This window comes from Acanthopagrus latus, chromosome 24 (assembly GCF_904848185.1).
Source record: "Acanthopagrus latus isolate v.2019 chromosome 24, fAcaLat1.1, whole genome shotgun sequence".
Classification (NCBI taxonomy): Eukaryota; Metazoa; Chordata; class Actinopteri; order Spariformes; family Sparidae; genus Acanthopagrus; species Acanthopagrus latus.
The window spans coordinates 14,215,561-14,241,189 of record NC_051062.1 but is presented as its reverse complement, the minus strand read 5'-3'; the positions used below and the strand labels follow the sequence as shown (position 1 = coordinate 14,241,189).

Here is a 25,629-nt window from a genome sequence, read left to right as displayed (position 1 = left end):
AACACGGCTCGGATATCTGACGTCCTGATGTCTTTGATTATGTCAGCTTATCTTAGAGACGCTGCAACGAGCTCATTTGTGGTTTTCGCCTCCTGCTCCTGCAGATTCTTCTAAAATGCTCCACGTTTGTTTTGGGGGAAAAACAACTCGTCTCTCGTTCGGCTGTAAACTGTGAACTCAGAGGCGACGAGGTCAAAGGTCGATCCGCTTGACCTAGAGGACGTTTCTTACTGAGTTTCCCTGAAGGTCACGTCTAAGGTGAGCAGGTTGGTTTTTACAACATGTATCGTTTAAAGTTATCTTATTTTATGTTATTTTGTAATGTTAGTTTATCTACTAATTGCTCTTATAACACTGTATTAAAAGGCAGTATAAGATAATCATAGAAGTTTTATTTGTTTCACGATGATTAAACTTAAAGTTTATAGGTTATTTTTACATTTTCAGACACTTCTGAACTTATAAACATCTTTTAACCTGAAGACTTTCGACTTTAAATGATGAGTTGGATGAATTAAATGTACACGAGTTCGATCAGCTCATAGAAACATCGTCAGCATACAGAGTTTGTTTGAGACATAAAACTCCTGACAACTTATTTTTTTAATATAGTTTAAAGAAAATACGTGTTAAAGAAACGTGCTGCTGTCTTTAACACATTTATTTTTTCACAATAACAAAAAAGCTAACATGCTAATGACATGCTAATTATTTAATTCAGTCTTTAGTTGATCAAACTGGTAAATAAATAAACAAATAAATAAATAAATCTATGAAAATGAAGAAATAGTTTTAAAAACATTAAATAGAAACATGTGATGATCTTGAATGCAGCCTGTCCTCCACTGTTCAGAACTCCTCTCATGTTCCTCCATCATAAAGCCTGACTGGACCGGACCGGACCGGACCGGACTTCCTGCACAGCTGCTGTCATGCTGCGTGAGAAGTCAGCTGCACTGATGTCTCAGCTGTGGGTTCGAGTCCGGCGTGAGAGTCTGATTCTGGAGCAGGTTTGGAGGTGTGCCGGTCCACTGGTTCTGGAGGAGTTTGGGTCTGTGGATTCTCAGGCTCTTGTTTGTTTGCAGCTGCAGCTCAGATCGGGATCATTATCGATCTGAACCCACGTGGTTCTGATGGTTCTGGCTCGGGAGGACCCACCTCCAGGCAGAGACTCCTCCTCCTCCTCTGACGCGCTGCGCTCTCTCAGCTCGTCTCAGCCTCGTTCCGATGATTACAAACAGTTTGCGCCACTTTCCCACCGAACTCTCAATGGGACCCGACGACTGAAGCCGACCTGCTGCATCTCTTCAGCCCCGGAGGAGCCGCAGACATGGACCGCTGCGCGTTTGGTTCTGGGTTTTTACGCATCGCCTTGATTTGGGTCGTGCAGTTTGGAGCGTTTGCGCAAAATGGTAAGTGGATTAAAACCTTGTGCGCAGCCCAACATCCTGCAGCTGGCGAGCAGGACACAACACCAGCTCATGATTAGAGGCTTTCAGGATAAATAACACGGTTTTTTAATAATTAATTCGTTGAATATAAAGCAGCAGATTTGCGGGTTTTGGCCCGTGAAGCCCAGCAGATGTTAACTGGACCTGCTGAATCTGCCAGCTGCTGATTTAAACGCTGAGTTGCTCTGAAAGTTCCTTAACTGACGCATCAGCTCGTTATAAATCAGTAATTATCTCTCCTGGAGTTCTGGATGTGAACTGAACTCAGCTACAGATGACTGAAGATACAGATGATGAAACGCTTTAATTGAAACAAGACAACAACACTGAGTTGTGGTGACACACAACACAACATGACACACTTCATGTTGTGTCTCTGAGCTGATCAGACATGTGTGACAAATGCATCAGATCTGAGCTGTTTGATGTTCAGAGGCTCCCTCAGTAAAATCTCGGCAGGTTTTTGCAGTGAATAAAACTCCTTAAACCTGAAGTCACTGAACTGCTGCTTCAGAACCAGAGGAGGAGAAAATCTGCAGAGTCTGTCAGAAGTTCACACACAGATTCCACTTATTTATTTATACAAGTAAAAGTGATAAAGGCTCTTCGATGATATTTAGATTATTTGTGCAGACGTAAATTAAAGTTAAGCTTGTCTCGAGTTCTTCTTACTTCAGTTGTTAAATCATTAAATTAAGATTTCATTGTTATAAATACACAGAAACGTCATGAATCTCTGAAGAAATGTGTTTTTTTGACGACAGTTATTTAAAAGATAAGATCAGAGGAACCAGTGAACCAACACTTTCTGTTCACGAGTGTTATTAACACGAACACGTATTGATTATGAATAATAAAGTGAGATATTTAACATGAAGTCCAGTCTGTCTGCTGTTCTCTGCTACAAGCCAAGAAAGAAGTTGCTCCTCATTGTCTTATATTGAATCTTATTTATACCTGCTGATAAAAATCTAAAATGTTTATTCAGTTCGTCTTTGTTTTTCTAAAATGTTGATATTTTTAAAGTTACTGTATTGAAGTTTGGACGGTCACATCAGAGGTTATAATGAAGGAATTTGACTTTCAGACGATGAAGTTTAGAGTTAAACTGTAAAATATTCTGCATCTGTCACACATGTTTGTTTTGGTGACCACATGTTGGAGCTCACAGTAAAAAATGTGTTTGTATCAGCTGATTCTTTCACCTCCTGATCAGTCGGGAAGTGTTGAAGGACAGTTTGTGTCTTAGTTAAGAAAAGTTATCAGCTTGTGTTACGGCAGCCAACCTGTAATACAATCCAAAGGCTTCAGTGTTCGACGAGCTGGGACTGAAAACTGACCTGCAGATTCAAACTAGAAGAAAAAAGTGGTGATTTTATGATTTTAAGAAATGTAAATATCTGACACAAGAAGAAATCGATAGTTGTTTGGGTCGGTAAAATGTCAGAAACGGGTGAAAAATGTCCCAAGACGACGTCCTCAGATGTCTCGTCTCTTCCACAAGCAAAGATATTCAGTTTCCTCAGAGTTTCTTCTGCTGGAGTGGAACTAAAGTCCAACATGCCACCCTGTCGTCCCTCCCGCTCATATCTTTGTCTCCAGGACGTCCAACGACACATCAAAGCTCGCCGTCGTAAAACTTTAAGGCAGCCCGTCGTAAAAAAGAAGCGCTGTGGGTCGGCAGCCAGAATACCAGGAACCAGAACAAACTCAACTCCAGTGACTGGAGGAGACGCAGCGTCACACAAAACTCAAAACTGTTTTGGTTCAAAGATTCAGATGTTACATTTCTGGATCTCGGTGTTGTTTCCTCAAATATCTGGCAGTTCGTTCGGCTCTCCGACTAAACAAACGGGACAGAATCCAGTTGTTTTGTTGATACGATCGACGATGAGGCCAGACGCTCCGGAGACACTCTGAGTGTGAAAGGGAAAATTCTGACTTGTCGAGGTTACAGACACACGGGTCGAGTGTTCGTCCTCTGGGGAACGTAAATCTCTGCAGACGATTTCACGGCGATCCGTCTGCTGATGAGATATTTCAGGGGTGGAAGCGTCTCTGCTTGTGAACTCTTTCAGTTAATTGATTCTCACGTGTCCTCGTCTTTTATTTAGTCGTGAATGTGCTTCTGTTTCCTCTCGCGCAGACGTTTATTTGAGAGTTTGTTCAGTATGAAAGCTGATTTTTCACTTGTCAATAAAGAAACTCTGGACTAAACTTGTATTTGGTGATTTAGACGCAGACGATCGTTTGTTCTCTACCACAAAAAACTTATTTATTGTTGCTAATGAGTCTGTAACCAGAGTCATGTTAACACAACGCTCTTTCTTACGTGTTTTATTTCCTGATAACTTGGAGATTCCCTGCAGAGTTCCTGCACATCTGGGCAGCTGAGGGGCCTCAATCCCTCCCAGTGGGATCTCCTCCCGCCCGGGGGGGCGCTTCATTAGCTCACCCCCTCCCCGTCAGCTCTGTAAACTCATTAAGCCGCCAATTGGAGCAGTTTAGCCAGCAGCCAAAGTCTCACCGATTGTCCTCCTGCCTGGAAAAACTGTCTGTTTGAACAACCTGTGACCTCCAGTGTTGTCAGCGGAGCTTCCAGACGACGTATAAACAAAAGCGTTTGCTTTCAAAGGCCTGTCGACGTGAAGACGAGCCTGTAGGACGTTGTTTAGGTTCGGGATCACTGGCAGTAACTTCGCCCCGTCCATTCAAGGCTGGAGACGTCCTAAATACCCAGAATGTTTGTCCTCCCTGATGTGGCTTTACTCAGCCGCCACAATCAAACTCAAACAGCACGAAGGGAGCTGGAAGTGAAAGAACAGCTTGTTCTCGTTGTTTGGCTTCTGTTGACGACTTCGACCCATTTCACTTCACAGGTTTGCAGCTTTTGAGTGGAAAACTACACGTTCTGCTTCAAACGACTCCCCCGGTCGGTTTCAGCCTCCAGCTGTCACGCGCCATCGGCTTCAGGAGAGGCGAGAGGCTCGCAGGAATGTCTGTTATTCTTAGTCATTTAGATAACCTGCGGGGGTGAAACCATCCCTCCGGCTCACCTCCTCAACGCCTCCGGCAGTTCAAACAGCATCATCAGCATCATTTTGTCACCTCGTCTGATCTTCTGCCCGTCGCTCTTCAGCAGCCTGTCTGATGATGACAGTGTTGTGTAACAAACAACAATGAAAACTTGTTAAATGTTAATGACATGATCGCTCGCAGCGCCGTGGTTTCATTTTCTGCTCAGTGGTCAGTTTCTTTTATTTGTTGCTGTTAGAACAGATATGAACTTTGGTCCTGCAGCAGATCATCATCAGCTGATGAGTTCAGGTTTAAATCGACACAATAAGTCCAGCAGAGCGACGATGAACCTCCGTTTGATAAAATACTTCACTTATTATCTCCTCTGGCGTCTCGTGGACGCTTCAATAGATGTTTACGTTGAGGTATAATTTACGATCTCTACCCATATATCATCCGGCCAAAGATAAAATTAAGACTAAGATTGTTTAAACTGCTGTTATCAAGACCAACAATAAACTTTCACGCTCCAGTTTAGAGAATCCTTTTCCCCACAGCGCTGACAGAGACTCAGACGTTTCCCATGACGGCCTGAGCTGCTTTTGTTTGGTCTGTCAGAACCGAACAGCCGGACTCCGTCAAAGATAAAAACATGACTCGGGGGTAAACTCGCTCATCTGATCGCGGCCTGAGAGTCTTGAGTTTTCATTTCCTCTTCATTAAACTGACACATCTGGAACTCAAAAAGAGGAAAAGAGAGGAAGAGATTGATATTTCATTAAAGGCGAGCTTCCAAAAAAGTTTTCTTTTTTAACACTTAGTGTCTGTTTCTCAGTCTGGAACAATCCATTCTTCCCTTTTTCACTTTTTTTTTGTACTTTAACAGAGAAACATCTGCTGAATGTCGTCCCTCTCGTCCTCTCAGCTCCAGAGTGTTACCCAGGAGGCCACCGGACTCTGCGTAGTCCCTATCGCAGCGTGGACTTCGACTCCACGGAGATCCAGAACACGGCCATCCAGGACCTGATCTGCGACCACTCGCTGTCGCCGGGCTGGTACAGGTTCTGGATCAACAACAAGCCGGCGGAGATGCCGACCACCTGCGTTGAGGTGAGTCAGAGTTCGGCCAGAAAACTCTCTCCCGTTTATCTCCGCGTCTCCAGACTTTTGCCAAAAAATCTCATGGTCTGCGAGTGCAATCATCCCGCATGCAGCAGGTTGGTTTAACGAGCAGCTTCGGTCCAGGTGGACGGTGTAATAACTCCCTCGCTGCAGGTAATGACTGTTTCTATCAACCCCTCCTGCAGATGAACCGCTGTGGTACTCAGGCTCCGGTGTGGCTCTCGCTGAAGGACGCCTCCCTGCCGCGGCCCGGCGAGGTCCGCCAGCTCTCGGCCTGCGCCACCTGGCAGTTCTTCCACGGCAGCGCCAAGGACTGCTGCCTCTTCAGGATCCCCGTCACCGTGCGGCACTGCGGCGACTTCCTGGTCTACTACCTGCAGCCCACGCAGGGGTGCATGGGATACTGCGCTAAAGGTGAACGTGATGCTCGTCTCAGCTGAAGTCAAGTCTGGAAGATATACTGACCTTTTTAACTCAAAGACTTCAGATCCAGACACATGACAAACAGTTCTGATATCAGGAAGCACGTAAATATAATACGCGTTCTTTTTATTGGGAAAATCCGATAAATGAACCCTCATTTCCTGTTGGTCAAAGTTGTTTTAGTTCCTTTAAAGAGCCCAGTTTGGAAGTTATCTAACCTAACTTCAGTTTTTTTTTAGTTTTGAGACTAAGTCGGGTAAATTTCATGTTTCAGCTGCTGCAGATTTGGGACCCAGACTCTGTCCGCCAGGCGAGGTGGAAGTCAACGGGCGGTGCAAAGGTGAGACTTCCTGACGCTCGTCCTGCATGTGGAGAAGTGATCCATTATCAGGGCTGTCCATTATCATCATCGTTTCTGTTCTTAACTTCCCTTCAAAGATCTGCAAATATCAGCGCTGTACAATCGATCTTTTGCTGAATTCTTTCCAGCTTGTTGTGATTCAGCAGATGTAGTTTCCTCAGTTGTTGTCGCAGTGAAGAAGTGTAAGATGTCCATCACAGCCTCCCTGACTCCATTTAATCGATTGTTTAAGATCACCTCTTTACTCCCCGTCTGTGTCTTCAGCTGCCGTCCCGTCCCTGCCGTCCCGACCAGTGATCACGCCGGAGCTCATCGGCCAAAGCGTCCACCTGAGGTGCTCCTTCATCCCGCCGCCGTGGAGCCAGACGCTGGGCTTCCAGGTGGTTTGGGCCAGACACATCGGCCACAGCATGAAGGCCGAGATCAAGCAGGAATCCACGCTGAAGCCCTTCTCTCTGGTGGAGATGGACGGTCTTCACTTCAGGCTCGGAGAGACGGTAATTCCTGCCAGACCTGAGAGTGCAGAAAGTTTCAGGGAGCACATGTGGAGGGTTCGACCCCTCCAGCAGGCAGCGTTGGATCAAGCTGACCTCTTTTTGGCTGCGTTCAGACTCAGAGAGGTAACATGTGTCGTGTCCCGTTAACAGAAAGCAAGAGGAGGGCGGGGAAGTTAAACCAGCTGCAGGTTGGGAAAGACTCGCTGCACATGCTTCTGCTTTCAGACTCTCCATTCAAATCAAACCTGCACAGTCAATTCTAGTGATGCTGTTTTCACATTCACTGATGCAAATACACACAATAAAGTTGTTGTTTTACAAAGTTTTCTCAACAGCTCAGCACAGTGGAGTTACCTGTTTCATTTTGATTGCACAGATTTGGGGTTTAATGTAATGTATAAATTGCTCTAAGAAGGAGGATTCGGATTGGAGAATCTTGTGCTGACCAATAACAAGCAGAACTGAAGACGCTGGTGCTCGTCAGTTGCCAGGAAACATTAAGTAATTAGATTTTTTAACGTGATGCTTTTTGAACCTGAGGTGAAGTCACCGCGCCACAGCTGCGGACCACTGCGCTGCCATATTTGGACACCGCGGTTGCATTCGCCGCGTCTGGAACGCGTTGCAGACGGCCGTCGGTAACACGTGTTGATGTGGCAGCTGAGTCGGGTCGGAGGTCGTCTTCGTGTTTCTAACCGTGAGAGTGAGACAAATGTTGGCGCTGCGCTGTGAGCTGCATGTTTGGATGAATCACAAACTCAGCGTCTGTCGGACATCGTTAGTCTTTCTCAGGACTAACAAGCGCAATTTCAGAGTCTCCGTCAGTTGGAGTTAGAATCAGAAATCGGCCATGTTGGGTTTAGCAAAGCTTCAAAAAACCCCAACTAGAGATTGTGTTTTAAAGACTGCATCACACCTTTATCTTTCACTTCTCATACACGTATGTAATTTTAAAGATTAAGTGATGTTTTTCTTACAGTTCTCCTGCAGCGTGTCGACTTTCAGAGTCAACTCCAGCCACAGCAGATCTCCTCCGAAAGAGAGCGAGAGTTTCTACGCTGGACTGAAGGTGAACGTTCCTGTTGTGTTTTGTTTTGTGGGTTTTTATTTTCTAATTGTGTAAAAGTTTCCCACTTTAGAAACAAGAAAATGGCTTTAATCAACTTTCCTTCCTGCTCACCAAACTCACCAAAGTCTCTTCTTCTTCAGTTTTCTCCGGACTCGCTCCACATAGCCGAGAACGGTGAGCAGCACCAGGTGACCGTCCACAGCACGGTGCCCGTCCCCTGCTACCACCCCGACCAGGGCCACCGGTGTGGAGTCGCTCTGGCTCTGAGCGTCCACGACCCAGGTCAGACCTGCAGGAAACAGCAGTCATCAACCTCGTCTTCTCTTATCATGATGGGACGGTTGAAACACATTGACCGTCGTGTTAATCTTCAACTGAGTGGATTAGGGTTTTTAACTAACAGAAACCTTGGAAATATCTTTTTATCACTCAATAAATCAGACTGTCAATGGCCAAAAATCAATTTTAACAATGTTTTTAGGTATAAATGTTCTACAAATCAAGCTGTGGTTGATTTATGAACAAAGCCCCCAGTGAAACCTTCAGGATACAGGTAGGAATAAGACTGGACAGGTTTGGTGTATGTAAGTAAAGATTTCTGTCTCAGAGTCTGAGAAAAAAAAACAACTTGTTCGGTAAAATGATGTTTCATCTGCATCATCACTGGACAATGATGTTCAAAACACAAATTAGAGAAACTGAAAATTGAGACGTCTTAAGATCATTTTATCATCCCTGAGAAATCCAAATGTCATCGCGTGCAGCGAGATCAGAGAAGACTCCTGTTTCGTGCAGGAAACTCTTTGGCTGGTCTTCTCTGCTCCGACTCGCCCTGTGCATCACATCAAAGCCGCTCAGAGAGACATTATTACAGTTGTGCAGGCAGCTGCTCCTCGTCCGTTAACACTAACGTGGTCCTGTGTTGACGTCCACAGACAGTCTTGGACACGAGGCCTCTAACGTGGCGCTGTCCGCCTGCCAGGTGGAGCTGCAGCCTCGTGCCTGCGGTGACGGCAGCTGCGGCCGGGCGGCGTTTTTTGTCACAGCCGTCACCGATTTCACACGAGACGGGAACCGGCCGAGTCTGATCGGTGTTTTGCCGGGACACAGCGCACCAAGACTCTGGAGAAACTACATCCCAACGTCCCTGAAAGTGAGTTCTTCAGATGTTCAAGGATTAATAAGGAGTGATTGATTGATCTGATTTTAATTTGTGATGATCATATTTTACTTTAAATCTCGAGTTAATCAAGAAGTTCAAGTTATTCTTGAGGGTGTTCTAGGGATCTTTAAGGGATCCTGGTGCAGGTTTTAAAGAGATTCCCACATCCTAGATGGTCTTCAAGTTGTCTTTGATGGAGATTCACGACACCTTAAAGAGATTTCAACATCCAAATTGAAGCCAAAGAGATACTTGAGAGCTTTCAAGGGTGTGTGAAAAAGTTTGAGTTGATCTTGAGGGTTTCACCAGATCTCAAAGGGATCCTTGTCCAGGTTTTGTGGCCCACAGTGGATCAGCGAGTCCTCCAGGAGATTCCTGTCATCCTTGAGGGGCTTCCAGTTGTCTTTGATGAGAACTACAAAGAGAGAATTTGATGGACCTTGAATCCTCTTTCATAGTTTTGGAGAAACTGCAGAAGCTTTAGGAACTCACTGTATAATTTCATCTGGAAGTAAAAGAGGTCTTTGTGGTGCTAGAGATTCTTTTGGGTGTTTTAAAAGTAATTTGGTGTCATGGATCCTTGATGTCAAGGTCCTTTGACATGCAAACTGCATCAGATATGGTCCTGGAAAGTTTTCATGGATAAGTTAAGAAGGTTAAAAACAATAAATGAAGTTTGAAGTAAAAGCGATGTAATTATGTAAACATCTATAATCAGAGAGTATTACGCAGATGGCTGTGATTGAAGGTTTCTCTGATGCCTGTTGACATGTACACAGAGCTCTTTAAAATGAAGGGGAGGGTTCAGGTTTGTGTGGCTCTGACATGAGAGCTGCTCAGTGTAGTCATTACTTGCATCCATACAAGCTATTACGTTACGTAATACATGATGTCAGCCCTCCAGACATCGTGTCTCCTGCAGACGAGTTTTCCCATCTGTGTTTGGTGAAAACATCAAAGCCAAAGGTCGGAGGGTCGACGGGTGGAGCCTCCTAATCTTTGCTCTGCTGACTTCTGGCCCTCAGGTCACAGTCCAGGACGTTCCCACTTCCATCTGCTACTCTCTGACTGACCCACATGTGATCACCCTGGACGGCAGGTAATACACCTCCTCATCGGTTCCCAGCAGAGGCCCGATGTTAGTTTGAGCTTCAGTTCGGCATTAAAACACAGAAGCGTCACGATTCTCCACGTCAATGATTCAGTTTAATTCTCAGTTTAAGTAATTTTTCCACACTGACGTCTGTAACATTGAACCAAACTATCATATCTGGATTTCTGAAGATCATTAAATTGGTTTTCTATTCCTGACAACTGTCATTTACATTTTCAAATACTTCTTTAAACACTAGAACGGCGTTCAGTAGAGTGCATACCTCCACCAAACACCAACAGTCCCCATAGATTTGTGCAAAGCCTGATCAGACATCAAATGATTTTTTCTTTTTTAAAATATTTTTTGATATCCGTCTGTCAACAGGCGGTATGAAAACCACCAGACGGGCACCTTCGTCCTTTACCGGAGCCTGGTCCGGGACTTCGAGGTCCACTCTCGGCAGTGGGACTGCGGCAGCCGACACTACGCCGTCGCCTGCAACTGTGGTGTTGCGGTGCGAGAGGGAAACGACGTTGCTGTTTTCGACATGTGCGACGGTCAGCCGCAGGAAACCAGGCCGCAGCTTACCCTGAAGAACGCAGGTGACAGGGAGGGCAGTCGGGTCAGAGTTCTGGAGTCCCACCAGGGGAAGAAGGTCACCGTAGGTATCCCAACATTTTGACACTGGTGGAGATTTGTTTGAAAAATCTTTATAAGTCGTTTGCATGAATCATACTTGCATGAGGCATCTTGGAAGGACATTTGATGAAGAATGCAAAGAATCTGCATCAGGAGTTTTGTGTTAACCAGCTGCTGGATTGTGACTCTCCTCTTGTAGTTGATCTTTCCCTCCGGGGCCTTTGTTAGGGCGGATGTTGGCGATTGGGGGATGAGTTTGTCCGTCCGTGCGCCCAGCGTTGACTTCAGCCACACACAAGGCCTCTGCGGCACTTTCGACCGCAATGGAAACAACGACTTCCTCGGCTCTGACGGAGTCTCCTTCGCACCCGATGACCTGCACCGCTTCATAGAGGCCTGGAGGTCAGTCCACAGCAGCAGCTAGTCTGTTTGTTTCACTTTAAATGCGTGACAGATTCTTGATTCTTTGCTCCTTTCGGTGTGTGTTAGGATAGCTCCAGGTGAGAGTTTATTTGACAAGACACCTCCTGGGACGGCGGAGGAGTTCAGGAGGCCTTTCTGTCAGTGCCAGAAAGGATACAGCACTTCTCATCACAGCGGCAGAGGGTTGAGGGACTCTTACAATCCTTCCGCTCACTCCGACTGCATAGCATACAATAATGTGGATTACACATCCGTGTTCCCCTTCATGGATACAACAGTGGAATACATCAAGAGTCCAGAGACAGAGGAAAGCATCCTGGATATGTCTGACTTTAACAGTCATCCTCTGGAGAGGAGGCACCTTCAGCTCCACAGCGAGAACAATAAAAACAGTGAACTGGACGGTGAGTTCCAGGAGGATCTTCTGCTGTCTGTTGACAGGACAAAGAGACAGACGTTGTTTGAATTCCAGCCCGTCTTTGCTGCTCAGAGCCTCAGCCAGGCCGATCTGGAGAGCCTTGCCTACTTCTTCCCCGAGGATCATTTGGCGGAAGCCCGTCCGGAGGTGCAACCTCAGTGGCCCACGCCAAGTGGCCTCACCTCGGCCAAAGCTCTGGAGGTCTGCCAGATAGCTCTGGCCAACTCCACCGTTGGTGCAGTGTGTCGAGGGCTGCTGGGACGCCGCCTGGACGAGGCGGTGGATCTCTGCATTTTGGACCTTCAGCTCAAAGACGACCTGGGCTGGGAGGAGGCGCTGCTGCCGTACCTGGAGAACGAGTGTGAGAGGAGGCTGTTGGAAAACCGGACCCAGAGAGCGCTGGAGGTGGGTGGGCAGCAGGGAGCATCCAGGGAGGTGGTGACAGCGCTGCGCTGTCCCAACTTCTGCAACGGGAATGGAGAGTGCACAGAGTGGGGCTGCCAGTGCTATCCCAGCTACAGCTTCTACGACTGCAGCCTGGCCATCAGTGAGTATCCGGAGACTGATGTTCCCGTCGTTAATGGCTTCAGCAGATCATTAAATGATTTTACTGAGCTCAAACCACCCTGTCTTAACACAGTGTACGACTACATAATCATCCTCAGTATGGTGCATCTATGCTTCCCTGAGGTGAATACAGAATTAAGCTATAAATTCATCTCGACAAGGTTCATGGAGTAAAATTCAGAAGCCCATCAACACAGATTAACACCAACAGTTGTGCAGCGAACGAGAGCTGCTGATGTTTTCTCCTTCTAACTTGGTCCGTGAACTCATCAATCATTCTTGAATGTGGAGCGTTTTTCTTTTGATCAGCTTGTAATGTGCTCATGAATATCCGTCACCCAACAGGCCAGCCAGTCGAGATAACAGACTTGGAGAACGGTGGACTGTGCGACATTCGAGCCTTCAACTGTCGCAGCATTCGAGTCTTCGGCCTCGGCTTCATCGACTCCTCCGACCTCAGCTGCTACGCCACCAGACTGAAGGTGAGGAAAGTCAAAAATACAGCTGTGTTTATCTTCAAATATTGTCTCTGAACTGTGATGATCTGCCTCCACAGTTCATGAACGGAGTTTGGGTTCCAGGGGAGAAACAGAGAACTAAAGCCACCTTCCTCAGCTCGAAGGCTCTGGACTGTGCTGTTCCCTCCCTCAGCAACACCGCCGTCAACACAGAAGACTTCATGATGGACGACAAACCGTATGCACGCTGGGAGATCAAGGTCTCTAAACAGTCTTTCAGTGTTTGATCTTGTTTATCTCCATTTTCTTGAAGTGTTCTTCAGTGTCAGCTCGCTCCTGTTCCAGGTAACTAACGATGGCTCCCAGTACAGCCAAGCCAAGGTGCTGACCATCTACGATGGCGTTTGCCAGGTCTGCGAGGCGTCGCGCTCAGGACTCTGTAAGTTAAAGGTAACTCACCAATAAAATGACCCATCAGAGTGTTTTTGTAGATCTCTAGGAGGAAGACAAATACATTTCTGCCTATTTTTATTATTATCACATACTTCATCTTTAAGTGATTAAAAGTTTGCGGTTGGGGGAGGAAAAGATCCTCGTCATGGTAAGAAGAAACCAACAAACTGTTGTTTGATGAGTCAGACAGAGACAGTTTTTTCTTTGTTTCTTTGTGATGTGATTCAGTGGGTGTTTAGTGGAAAAGTGTGGGGAAACGTTTTATATTCTCTGTTAGAGCTGCAATCTACGCTCTGAACAACGTGTAGCTGTCGGATGACTAATCCAGAGTCGACAGCTGGCAGAGAAAAAAAAGGTACAGAGGGAGTTTGTTGTTACTGGAACAGATTTTTATGGGACTGGAGACGGAACAACATGTAACCTTACAAATAACTGAACACATTTGCGTGTGTCTGCCAGAGTCGGGCTAGTTAATTGAATTAACTTCTGCAGACACGGAGCAGACGGTGTATTTAAAGCTGATTTCCTGAAACGTACCTGACACCCCCAGAGAACCACGCTGAGGGAAAAACAATGTGTTTGATACGGCTGGAAAGCTGCTTCGACATGTCAACAACACTGTAAATACGAGCACACAAACAAACCTTGTCGTCTTTGTTGTGTCTCCGGTTGCCAGGAGAGGACGTGTAACATCGACGGGATGTGTTTCACAGAGGGAGACTCCAATCCCAGCAGCCCCTGCCTGCTCTGTGACCCGGACACCTCCAGATTCATCTGGTCTGTCAACCAAGGTACAAACAACTCGTTACGTTTCTCCTCCTACGGGAAGAAAAGCTTTTCTCAAGACACGAACATCTTCAAAATAATGAGGTAACCTGGCCTGTGCTTTAAACTGACAGTGTGTCCTGCACTCTGTCTGTGTATCTTTAATCTACAGATATTTTCTTATTGTCTTTGGCTGATATGAGATCAAGACCTTAATCTGCTGCTGCTAGCATCGGTTTGGTTCTTTCTCTTTTGTTAACTAATCGGAGGTGTTTGTGATGAAGCACAGTTGAAACGGTGTTTACCTCACAGTGGAAACGGCCTGTTGGTGTGGTGGCTGTCCAACTGTGGTCCTGTTTGTCACCATCAGCAGATCAAAGGAGCGGATGTTTAAGTTTCCCAGCATGCCCTGACCCGTCGCTTAACCACTGTGAGAGAGAGCAGAGGGGGTCGATCACACGGTTGACTAGCACAGCTACACAGAACGACAGTCATCTTTACTTACACTCAAGAAACCACCAGTCAGTTGTAACAAGCCTGGTGGATTTATGTTGGAATATCTCAGCACAACGCCAGACTTTTTACTTATTTCTCGACAGTTAGGTTCGGAATTCAGTAATCATAATAATCCTCTTAATCAGCAAGTGTTCTCTTGTGGGTAACTTAACATATGACTATCATGCTGAGCAGGTGTTTCCTGGGATTATCATTACTTTCTTCCGATTAAACATCTGTGATGTCAGTAGTGGATGCTACATGATCCTGTTGAAATGGCAGCTGAGAGCTCCGCTCGGACAGACGAGCTGGAACATGAGCCACGGACGAGTGTGTCTACAATGATTCTTCCAGCCTGGAGGCCTGTTTTTTTACCAACCTGTAAAGAGTTTATGTCAGGACAGGAAGTCGAGTCTGTCACCAAAACACAAAGACGTGTAGTTTCAGATGAACAAGTAAATAAGAAGGTGGGGAGAACATGAGCGAGTGTTGTTCCTCTGCAGAGCTCTTGGTATTAATTCACTGGTACTTTCCTCTCTTCAGTCAACGAGCCGCCGGCCTTCCACCGGCCGCAGAGCGACCTGCGGACGTTTGCCGGGGAGAACTTCGTCTTCCAGTTTGCCGCATCAGACCCGGAGGGTTCAGCACTCCTCTTCCAGCTGGAGGAGGGCCCAGAGGAGGCCGTCCTCTCCCCTGCAGGCCTCCTCATCTGGAGGGTCCCATCGCTCCCTGAGGAGGGACGACACTCGAGACGCTCCTTCCGCTTCATGCTGTCGGACGAGTGCAACGCCCAGAGCGCCGTCACCGTGGAGGTAGAGTGGAAGGAGAGCAGACGGACTGAAAGTTTTCTTTTACAGCCAATTAGGTTCCTGTGAGGGAAATTAAATCCTGTGAGCAACAGTAATTGAACCGGTGAACCGCACTAATCTATTCAGTGAACAGCAGTCAGTAAAAACAGCAGTAACTTACTCAGTGAACAGCAGCCAAACTGGACCTGCAGAACTTTATCTCCACCTGACCGCCGCACCTTTCCTCTGCTCTCACACCGATCACAGGGAACGGTGCAGGAAGCCCAAGGATTTATGGGAAATGTGGTGTGAATTTAAGTGCTGCTTGCATATGTTGGTGGCTAAACACTGTCACCAGCAGGAGCTTATGAATTATATATCTGTTAATTTGAATGTGTTAAATATCTATATATACCTGCTCAGCAGCGTCTCGCTCTTCCATCTGTGATACAGATCGATGTGGTGCCATGTGGGTGTCAGCATGGAGGTTCATGTGTCACCGACGTCAACTTCCCTGCTGGCAGTGGGAAGTACCTGTGTGTCTGTCCTGAGGGGAAGCAGGGCGACTTCTGCGACGAGGACGTGGACGAGTGTCTGTCGGCTCCGTGCTCAGTCGGAAGGTGCATCAACACGGCCAGCGGGTACAGGTGCGAGTGTCCTGCGGGGCTGAGAGGTAAGATTTAACAACAGTCCTTCAAATCCATCTGCTGCAACTCACAGAGAATACAGCTCTTGATATAGAAAACTCACAAGGAGAAGATTCAGTTTACCTGTGTCCGGATCATCTGGCCTCACATGTTTCCAGGTGTAGCGGATCCATCTCAGTTATGCTTTACGATCGCAGAAACCGTTTCCTGTGTGCGTGTTGTTGGCAGGTATAACGTGCCTGGAAGATATCAACGAGTGTGAGAGAAAGCCGTGCTTCCAGGGAGTCCAGTGCTTCAACAGCTTTGGCTCTTACGGCTGCGGCCCGTGCCCTAAAGGCATGATGGGAAATGGGACGGCATGTACAGGTGAGCATGAGCACAGGTGTGTGTGCCTCACAGCTGCTGAGACTAAGATGCCACTTCATGATGTAAAACCAGAGCAGTTGTGTTGATCAGACAGTATCATACCTCCCAGAAGTCACTGTGCAGAGAAAACCAAAAACCTAAATACCTTAAATTCCTACAAAGCTTGGACTTGTGCACATGCTCTACAGATATCCAGTCACAGGTTTGTTAAATCTGGCGTCCAGTCGTGAGATCTGAAAGCCAAAGATCATAAAACAGCCTGATCGCTACATCATGCGGATCAAATGATAACTTCTTTAACCCTCCACAGGTTTCTGAGAAGATCAAATATAAACAGTTTCAGTAAAATTACACTGTAAAATCACAAAACTTCATATTATGTCTTGTTAAAAAAAGCGAGATATTTGATCCAGATTTCAATCAAAAGTACATTTATAGACTTTCACTTGAACAAAGGACATTAAGATTTATAAATTGTAATAAATAAATCATTATTATTCTAGAAACTATTGAAATTGCCACTTATTTTTTTCTGGTCTGATACAGAAATTAATTTGCTGGGTTGTTGTTGTGTTTTCTTTCTTTCTTTGTTGATTTGACATAAAATAACATAAGACTTGAATAATAATTGAAATTCCTGTTTAAAATACACTGAGCACATTGAAGACTACCTGAACATGATGACATGGCTCCTTATCCCCAAACCTGGATCTCATTAACAGCCACGAGTTTATCAGATCCTGCTGTTCTTTGAAATTGTGACTTCTTAGCTCTCACGTAATAAAAAACATCGACCATCGTACATGATCATCTGTTGCAGGTTGAGATGTTGGCTCCAATGTTCTCTCTGATTATTTCCCTGCAACTCCAAAAACATTTGAAGATTACCGAGTCGATCTGTTTGGATCAGAGCATCAGCTAACTGCCCAGAATGTGAAGGTGAATTTGTTCATCGCGGTCAAGCGTCTCTAAGGATCGCTCAGCAGGGATGTGCTGCTTGTGCTGAATGGAAACCAGATGGCTGATGGCAGCTGATACCACTGCTTCCCTCCATGAGCTCATGTGTGCAGCGGCGAACGCTAACTGGAGTTAATGCTCTGAAAACACCGACGCCGTGGGAGGAAAACACGCTTCCTGCCGAGCTTAATGGTTCAGTTGTGTATGTGATATAAAATCCTCACAGTAAACACGACAGTAATAGTTGTAAAACTGAAACGCCTGAGATTCATGAAAGTGGCAGATCCTGTGTTGACTGTGAAGAGTCTGACAGAAGCTGAAGGAAAGGCTGAATAAATTACAGACTCTCTCAGGGCTGTTTGTGGTTGGTTGGTTGGTCAGATTATAGGTTGGTTGGTTAGATTATGGGTTGGTTGGTCAGATTATAGGTTGGTTGGTCAGATTATGGGTTGGTTGGTTAGATTATGGGTTGGTTGGTTAGATTATGGGTTGGTTGGTTAGATTATGGGTTGGTTGGTCAGATTATGGGTTGGTTGGTCAGATTATAGGTTGGTTGGTCAGATTATGGGTTGGTTGGTTAGATTATGGGTTGGTTGGTTAGATTATGGGTTGGTTGGTTAGATTATGGGTTGGTTGGTTAGATTATGGGCTGGTTGGTTAGATTATGGGTTGGTTGGTCAGATTATGGGTTGGTTGGTCAGATTATAGGTTGGTTGGTTAGATTATGGGTTGGTTGGTTAGATTATGGGTTGGTTGGTTAGATTATGGGTTGGTTGGTTAGATTATGGGTTGGTTGGTCAGATTATGGGTTGGTCGGTCAGATTATGGGTTGGTTGGTCAGCAGGATTACACAGAACCTGAATAGACCTCATTAACCGTCGGTGTGATCTGGATAAAGAGACAGATCTGTGAATTTATTCCCTCTTTGGGCCATTTGTCAAAAGCTTTCAGATCTCGACTCACTTCACAGAATTCATTTTGAGTCGAGCAGGTCTATTTTAAGTTCCTAATCAGTGGATTTAAAACAAACCTTGGCTGAATTTTGCGAGTCATCCTCAGTGTTTGTGTTCACATGAGGACGTCCTACATCAGCAGAGTTGAGACTTTCTCACAATTCCATTGTTTTTGTCCTGCGAGTAAACAAAGAATGTCAGCTGGCAACTCAGCCGCTGAAAATCAAATCAAGTTGTCTGCCTCAAGACATTATTATCCCTAATGGAAGAATTGGCTCAGAGAGAAGCACATAACTTAAATTACTGTCAGTTATAAAATGTTTGTCATTCTCATGGGACTTTGTAAAAGGATACTCACGAGGCAGATCCTTGGATTTCCTCATCCGCTTTGTTTAGCTGCTTGTTCATCAGTCCTCTGATCTTCTGGCTCAAAGGGAATTTGGTTTGACTTGTCTGACCTCCTCTTTCAGTTCAGCGCAAAAGATACACAACTTTGTGTGTCAGGGGCCAACAGGAGCTGCACCGGGGGGTCACACCGCCAAGTCCTTAAGTCTTAAATGCTCTGGATGCAAAGCAAGCTGTGGGTTTTCCTCTTCTCTTGTGGTCTTTTCCCTGCTGTTCCCTGTCGAGATCAGAGAGATCAAGACGACTTTATTTATTCCCAGAACGGCTCTTAATCACAAGCAAGCGTCTCCAACTGAAGACAGAAAAGAGACGACGACAAGAGAAGAAAACCTGAATTAGAATCAGTAAATAAAGGATCACAGTAAAAACAGAAGATGGTGGTAATTACATGGCAATACACAGAACAAATCTCTACAAATCTACAGATGGATCAGAAGAAGAAAACTCTCTCTTCATGCTTGACAAATCAATCCGGCGTGAGTAACTTCAGCTCTAAAAAAAAGTCTGAACAGATGAGAGTCGTGATGTCGAAACTGGAAAAGTTTCATAATGTAATCTGCTCCGGTTGAATTAGAGTCAGAGTGAGAAATGCACAGTTGGCTGCAGGATAAATCAGATTCAGGTTGCAGTCTGTCGTCATGAATCACTGAGTGTTTCCTGCTTCGCTCGTAGCTTGTAAATGTGTTGATTGGCTGTGAGTGGTAATCACGCCTCGCTGAGATCTTTACACAAACTCCTTCCAAAGTCTCGTCTCTTGCTGGGCGTCCGTCTCATAAAAAAATAACCTTCTGAACCTTCCAGGTCTTTCAACCTTTGCCTCTTCGCAGTCGGTTTATTTCAGAGTGGGTGATCTAGAAATTCAGTAGGAAGCAAAAGAATCAGATAAATTCGTCCAAAATATATAGAAAAAAATAATCTGTGTCTTTGATCCTACAGCAGTCATCAGGCCAGTCCCCATCGCTCCCACATCTGCTGCTCGTACAACCGTCTACAAGATACCAGATGTTCTGCTGCTGCCACCCAAAATGAAGCCAGACACTTTCCGGAGGACCTCAAGTGGTAGTTCCCCGCAGACGAGGGCTGAGGTGGGGAAGCCGATTCTGAGGATCGATCCAATCCAATTAAGACCTAAAACCACCACTTCGAGGAGGATTCCAGGAATAAGCCAGAGCCCAGTGATCTTCACAACGGAAACTAACAGCAGCATCGCAGCAGTTACACCAATTGTTTCCCAAGCAAAGACCGATGTTTTCAGACTGAACCATGGAATCAAACCTGATCAATCCACAGGTGCTTTCAGGAACATCTCAGGAGTGAGACGGGACCAAGTCAGGCCTGATCCACCGAAAATCAGCGACACTATCGCCAAGACATCCACAGTAACCCAGACTGTAGGAGACGGCAAACCAGCTCCAGGTAAGCAAAACATTTCCAACCAACCTTTACTGGGTTGTAGTGCAGCTGATGAGCCGATTTCAAGCTCTATTATACTTGAGTGTAACGCGACTTGAGTTTCAGACGGTGGTTGTCATTAGAGTCTCTGTCTCTCAGGATCTGGTCAGGCTTTGGCGGTGAATGTCTCGGCGACATGTGCCAGCAGACCCTGTTTCCCCGGGGTTCAATGCATCAACCGCAGGCCGCCACATGTGGGTTACGTCTGTGGACGCTGCCCACCTGGCCTGTATGGCAACGGACGCGTCTGCATGAAGAACGCCAAAGCAGGTAAGGACGGAAGAAAAGCCTCCAAAACCTTTCATTGTTTTAAAGCCCGTCTAAAAACTGGAGATCTACGGAAGAGAACTTGACTGTCGAAAGAGACTTTTATGTTTGATTGTTGGGGATCAAAAACATTGTGGGCTACTTTAAAGATCCTCAAATTTGTTGTTATGATGGTTTCCCTGGTGTTGTTTTATTTTTATGTGTTTTTCTTGGTGAGAATGGAATTTATTGCAGCTGATAAATCAGTGCTTAGAAACCAGAGTACCACCACTGGTACTTTGCTTTTTGACTCACTGCCCAGCCGCAAAGTCGTGTCTGAGTTTGTTTAGTGTTATTTTCTCATGAAAGCAGAGGGGAGGTCTTAACGACGCAGAGGAGACGGTTTCATTCCAACTCTGATCCCTTTACTGTAGATCGTGTCTGTCTGGGACAAAGTGTTTATGCAGATGAGTCACGCAGACTCGACATGAATCATTTAAAGTGCTTCACTGATTTAGTGAATTTTCTCTTCAGATTTCATTAATCTAAGGTCTGGTTACACGCTCTTCTTCGGCAACACGGCATTATTTTCCTTTCCCAAGTCCAGAAAGAACAGATCCAGTAACATTATGAAGTATAAAATGTGCCGTGGTCGATTTGTCTAAAGCGCTGATGTCACCTCCTGTCTTCCCTCAGCATCCAATCACCTTCCTCAGCAGCAGACGGTCGTTAAAACCAGCCGAGTCGCTCACGGAAGCAGCAGCAAAGTCTCCCAGCTGCACCTGCCCAACCTTCCCACCAGGCACGGCGTCAAACACCTGTCCCCGTCCGTCACCAGAGCCAACCGGGACAGTACGCCACAGCAGGTTCCCGCCTCAGGCAGGGGAGGCGGCACAGGGAGGAGAGAGGCCGTCACTGCGTCCAGGGATTTTCCAAGAACGTCAATCAGTGCAAATACTTACGTCACCCGCCAAAATGTAAACCTCAGGACGTACGCCAGATCCAGCACGACGTTCTCCAGAGAGCTCACAGTTCCCCACGTGACGGTCTACAAGGTGAGTTCACCGTTTCCGTTCTGTGTGTCAGCTGGACATCAAAACATCTTCCTTCTTTCACGCTGCGATTGTCTCCCAGCAGTCTGAAGGAGCGTCAGCTTCCAGAGTAACACCGTCCAGTCCTCACCTCTCCACTCCGTCTGACAAACAGGCGACGCAGCCACAGCTTCGCCACCTGGCATCCACTCAGTCCAAACCCTGGACCCGTCCGAGACCGGCCCTCCCTCTGACAGCCGCCCTGACCGCTCTGTCCTACTCGCTGTCGGAGTCAGAGTTCTCTGCGGATGGCGACGAGACTGAGTCTGGATCTGAACAGGCAGTCCCAGCTTTGACCTTCACAACGCCTGGAAAGACTGTCTACAGCAGCGGCCCGCTGCAAAGAACCACGTCCCTCCAGCCGGTGGACAGAACGACGGCGCGTGAGACGACCTGCGCCGACCGGCCGTGTTTTCCTGGTGTCCTGTGTGAGCCAGCGATGGATGGTGGCTACCGCTGCGGGAGGTGTCCAGTAGGATACACTGGAGACGGACGAGCATGTCGAGGTAAGGAACTAACATGTCTTATTATCATGTCTGAACCTCCTCATGGTCTTCTGTTAATGATACCAGCAGGTTTAACAGTATAAACGTCTGTTTTCAAGCCGTCTGCAGACACACATGTGGCAGGAACATGGAGTGTGCTGCGCCCAACACATGCCGCTGCAAACCAGGATACACTGGAATCGACTGTCTGACAGGTAGACAAACAAATGTCTTCATCAATTCTTTCATTCTCTTTCTGTGAATTCATTTGTTTTTATTTTCTTTCTTAGCAATCTGTGAACCAAACTGTATGAACGGCGGCGTTTGCATCGCTCCGGGTGTTTGTCAGTGTCTCAAAGGTTTTCATGGAGAAACCTGCCAGGAAGGTAAAGCTAAAAACAGTTGATCCAGTCAGAAGTCTTCAGAAATACGGGGTGTTTAATGACGACAATGGCTGATAAGTCAACGATATTTAATGTGGAACTAACTGAAATGTGTCTCTGCAGCTCTGTGCAGGTCACCGTGTGAAAACGGAGGCACTTGTGTCGGACTCCAGACGTGTTCTTGTCCTTACGGGTTTGTCGGACCTCGATGTGAGACGAGTGAGTTCATGCTTCACCTTTTTTTTTTTTTTCTTTCCGACATTCACTGGAAGAAAATGTGATTGTTTTCAACGTGATCGTGGTCAATATTGTTTGTTGCTGACTGCAGTGGTGTGTAGCCGTCACTGTCACAACGGAGGCCAGTGTGCGTCTCCAGACGAGTGCTTGTGTCTGCCGGGCTGGACCGGACCGTCCTGTGAGACCGGTGAGTGCAGTCTGGACTTCATCTTTCAGGAGTGTTCTGGTGTTTGTGACTTCTGGGTGCTGATACTCTCGTCTCCTCCAGCTCTCTGCTCCTCCGTGTGCCTGAATGGAGGTTCGTGTGTTCGGCAGAATACCTGCGAGTGTCCTCACGGTTTCTACGGTTCCCAGTGTCAGAACGGTAAAGTAACGTCAGACATCCGTCCATCAGTGAGTAAAACATCCATTCAAGCACTCAGTGACTTACTCGTGTCCTCCAGCTGTTTGCAGTCCTCCCTGTAAGAACGGCGGTCTGTGCATGAGGAACAACGTCTGCTCGTGTCTGCAGGGATACACCGGGAGGCGCTGCGAGAAAAGTCAGTCGTTCTTGTCTCATTTTCTTTGAATTTGTTACCTCAGTCATGATGTTTTATTCCCTCTCCTCCAGTTCTCATCATCCTCTTGATTCCTGCTTTCTCACATCTTCATTGAGCTTCTTTACTTCAACATCATGATGTCCATCGTCTTCATCCTTCACTCTCTTCTTCTCCGCACGTCCTCATCCTCCTTCTCTTCTTCAATAATAAGCATACTGGAAAATACAATTCCTCCCTCTCTGCCTGCAGGTGTGTGTGAACCCATGTGTATGAACGGCGGCAGGTGTGTCGGTCCAGATGTTTGCGACTGTCCGTCGGGTTGGCGAGGAAAGAGATGTGACAAACGTAAGTGCCTCGATTCAAGAATCTGAACCGAATCATCATCCTCACGGACACCTTGTTGGATCCGATGATGCGTCAGTGTGAACACCTGAAAACTTCTGCTTTCCTCCCTGCCTCAGTAATCCCTCACTAAACAGTTTTATCATGAGTTTATGGTCTCAAACTTTAGTTGAAATGTTCAGTTGTTTGCCTACCTTGTAAAAAGTCACGACCATGGCGATGTGTCCTCGGGTTCTCAGACCATCTTCTTCTAGATATGATCACCTTTGGCTCCAAAAGCAAGCGAAGCAAGATGGTGATTGCTGAAATGCCAAATGAAGAATTATTGAATAAACTTTGCTGCCACAATTAAAATAAACTATGACAGAAGACAGAACTGGAACAGCAGCAGGATCTCAACATCCTCTACTTTTATTCTGTCTCCGCTTCTGAGCTAGAGTCAATTTTACATTATTTACCACAAATTAACATATTAACCAAAGTAAAGTTAACTGTTGCTACATTGCTTCAGTGGGATGCTGACATAAGCTCTGCCGGTCAGTGAGGTGATGTGAAGCGTGGAGACAGAAGCCCCACATGGATTTAATCTAAAAACTGAGTCAGAGGACGTCAGATTAGAGCTCAAACTGAGGCAGAAACAGGCTGGGTGACTCCGTCCGGCCTCTCCGGTCTCCCATGTGGAAACCATCAGCTGTAATGTCTGCAGGGTTTCACGAGGTTGACCTTCGCACTTCTCAGCGAGACGCTGCTGAAGAAACGGTTACCTAAAAGACACCCAGACGCCAGGGAAGAGAGGATTAACGGCAGATAATCTGAGGCTGAAGCTTTCCTTCAACAGTGGACAGCTGTCGCTCACCGGCTCGCTTGCTCTTGTCTCTCAGCCAGCTGTCTGCAGAAGTGTCTAAATGGAGGCGAGTGTGTTGGTTCGAACACCTGCCACTGTGCTCCGGGGTGGCAAGGCATGTTGTGTCAGATCCGTGAGTATCCAAACAAAATACACAAAACGGTTGGTGGAAATTTGCTCTGTTGGCTGAGTTCTCCTGAGTTATCGCTTGTTTCCTCAGCTCTCTGTGAACAGAAGTGTCTCTACGGCAGCCGATGTGTCCGACCGAACGTCTGCGCCTGCCGGAACGGATTCTCAGGTTCTCTTTGCTCCCGAAGGGTAAGAACGACTGATCATGGAGCGCTCGTTTAAAGCAAGAAGGTGTCTCTCCTCGTTTGTCCACTCGTCAGGGTTTCACCCCAATTTGGATGTTAAAAAAACAGAGATAAAAGTTGTGAAATGTGACTTTTGGAGGGAACGCACAAAGTTATTCTTCAGTTATTTTCTCTGCTGCGTGTTTCCCAGCTGGTCTGAGATCCACATGTGTCGGTCAGAAGACTCGCACACGAGGAGAAACTGGAAACACGTGAAAATGCGTCCAGTCTCATGAGCTGACGGGTTACAGATGATCAGATGATGACGATGTATCGAGGCGCAGCGGACAAAAGCTGGGCCCAAAACATGTGGACGGAGAGTTTGCAGCAATCGAAGCAAAACGAGTGAAGCTGCGCAAACATGCTTCAAACTGAGGAGCATCAGCAGGATCAGCCGACTGGTCGACATCACGTTGTGTTTTCTGATCTGTCGCTCATCATAACTCTTTATATTCTTTCTTCTCCAGCTTCCCGTCGCTCGAGGCTGAGACGCCACGTTACAACCGACAAACACCAGACGGCTGGAGCTCAGTCAGCAACCAAGAAACCTTCAGGTGATCCGGAGCCATCAGCACAGAAAACAAGGGTGTGTTTCATCTCTGCGCCTCCAGTTCAGAGCCTGACGTAGCAAAAAACAACCGGAAGCTGCAGGAAAATGTTTTCTATCGTCCATCCAACAAAAGCTGCAGCAGCTGTCGCTGGGTAGAGTTGGAGAAATGCATGAATGGAATGTACGCTAACAGTTTCCCCCTGCTTCCAGTCTTTGTGCTAAGCTAAGCTAACGATAAAACATTATCAAAGAGGAGTACGAAGATGCATCGTCTTATTTTTGACCAAACTTCTCCATCAGGATCGTTTCTGAGCAGCTTCCACGTTCAGGCCGGACGGAGTTTCATCGAATCCCAAAACCTGCGTACGAGTATTTATTTATTTGGTTGTTTTATATTGTCGTATATGTTTCTTGCTGTATATATCTTAATCACCGTGTAATCGATGTTATTTCTTATTAAAGCTTGTTTATTGGTTGTTTTGTAAGAAAACTAATAAAGATCCGTTTAAGGTGCTGATGCCTTCAGGTTCCTCCGACTGGCTGGTTAATCAAAAAGTCTGAATTTATTGTGTTA

At 46.4% G+C, this 25,629-nt stretch overlaps 2 protein-coding genes across 8 annotated transcripts in view; one reads left to right on the top strand and one right to left on the bottom strand.

The window, feature by feature from the left end:
* LOC119015196 (NACHT, LRR and PYD domains-containing protein 12-like) overlaps positions 1-25,629 on the bottom strand; it is a 208,229-nt gene that overhangs the window by 137,678 nt on the left and 44,922 nt on the right. The window lies entirely within an intron of this gene.
* si:ch211-246m6.5 (von Willebrand factor D and EGF domain-containing protein) lies at positions 826-25,585 on the top strand. Of its 7 annotated transcripts, none has more exons than XM_037090948.1 (33): positions 826-1,412; positions 5,395-5,579; positions 5,777-6,005; positions 6,289-6,354; positions 6,640-6,872; positions 7,852-7,941; positions 8,082-8,223; positions 8,877-9,094; positions 10,129-10,202; positions 10,584-10,860; positions 11,038-11,240; positions 11,328-12,226; positions 12,592-12,728; positions 12,803-12,964; positions 13,050-13,154; positions 13,834-13,948; positions 14,961-15,229; positions 15,659-15,878; positions 16,081-16,218; positions 19,470-19,949; positions 20,085-20,255; positions 20,928-21,286; positions 21,366-21,828; positions 21,927-22,022; positions 22,098-22,193; positions 22,314-22,409; positions 22,519-22,614; positions 22,696-22,791; positions 22,871-22,966; positions 23,216-23,311; positions 24,190-24,285; positions 24,373-24,470; positions 24,973-25,585. In XM_037090948.1, the coding sequence occupies exons 1-33, from the start codon at positions 1,331-1,333 to the stop codon at positions 24,991-24,993; spliced, it is 6,204 nt and encodes a 2,067-aa protein (XP_036946843.1). In that variant the 5' UTR covers positions 826-1,330; the 3' UTR covers positions 24,994-25,585. The 7 variants fall into 7 exon arrangements, 6 of the variants coding, with proteins under 6 accessions (XP_036946843.1, XP_036946842.1, XP_036946845.1 ...); XM_037090947.1 differs by having other exon boundaries at positions 5,356-5,579; positions 19,473-19,949; XM_037090950.1 differs by having other exon boundaries at positions 5,356-5,579; positions 21,438-21,828.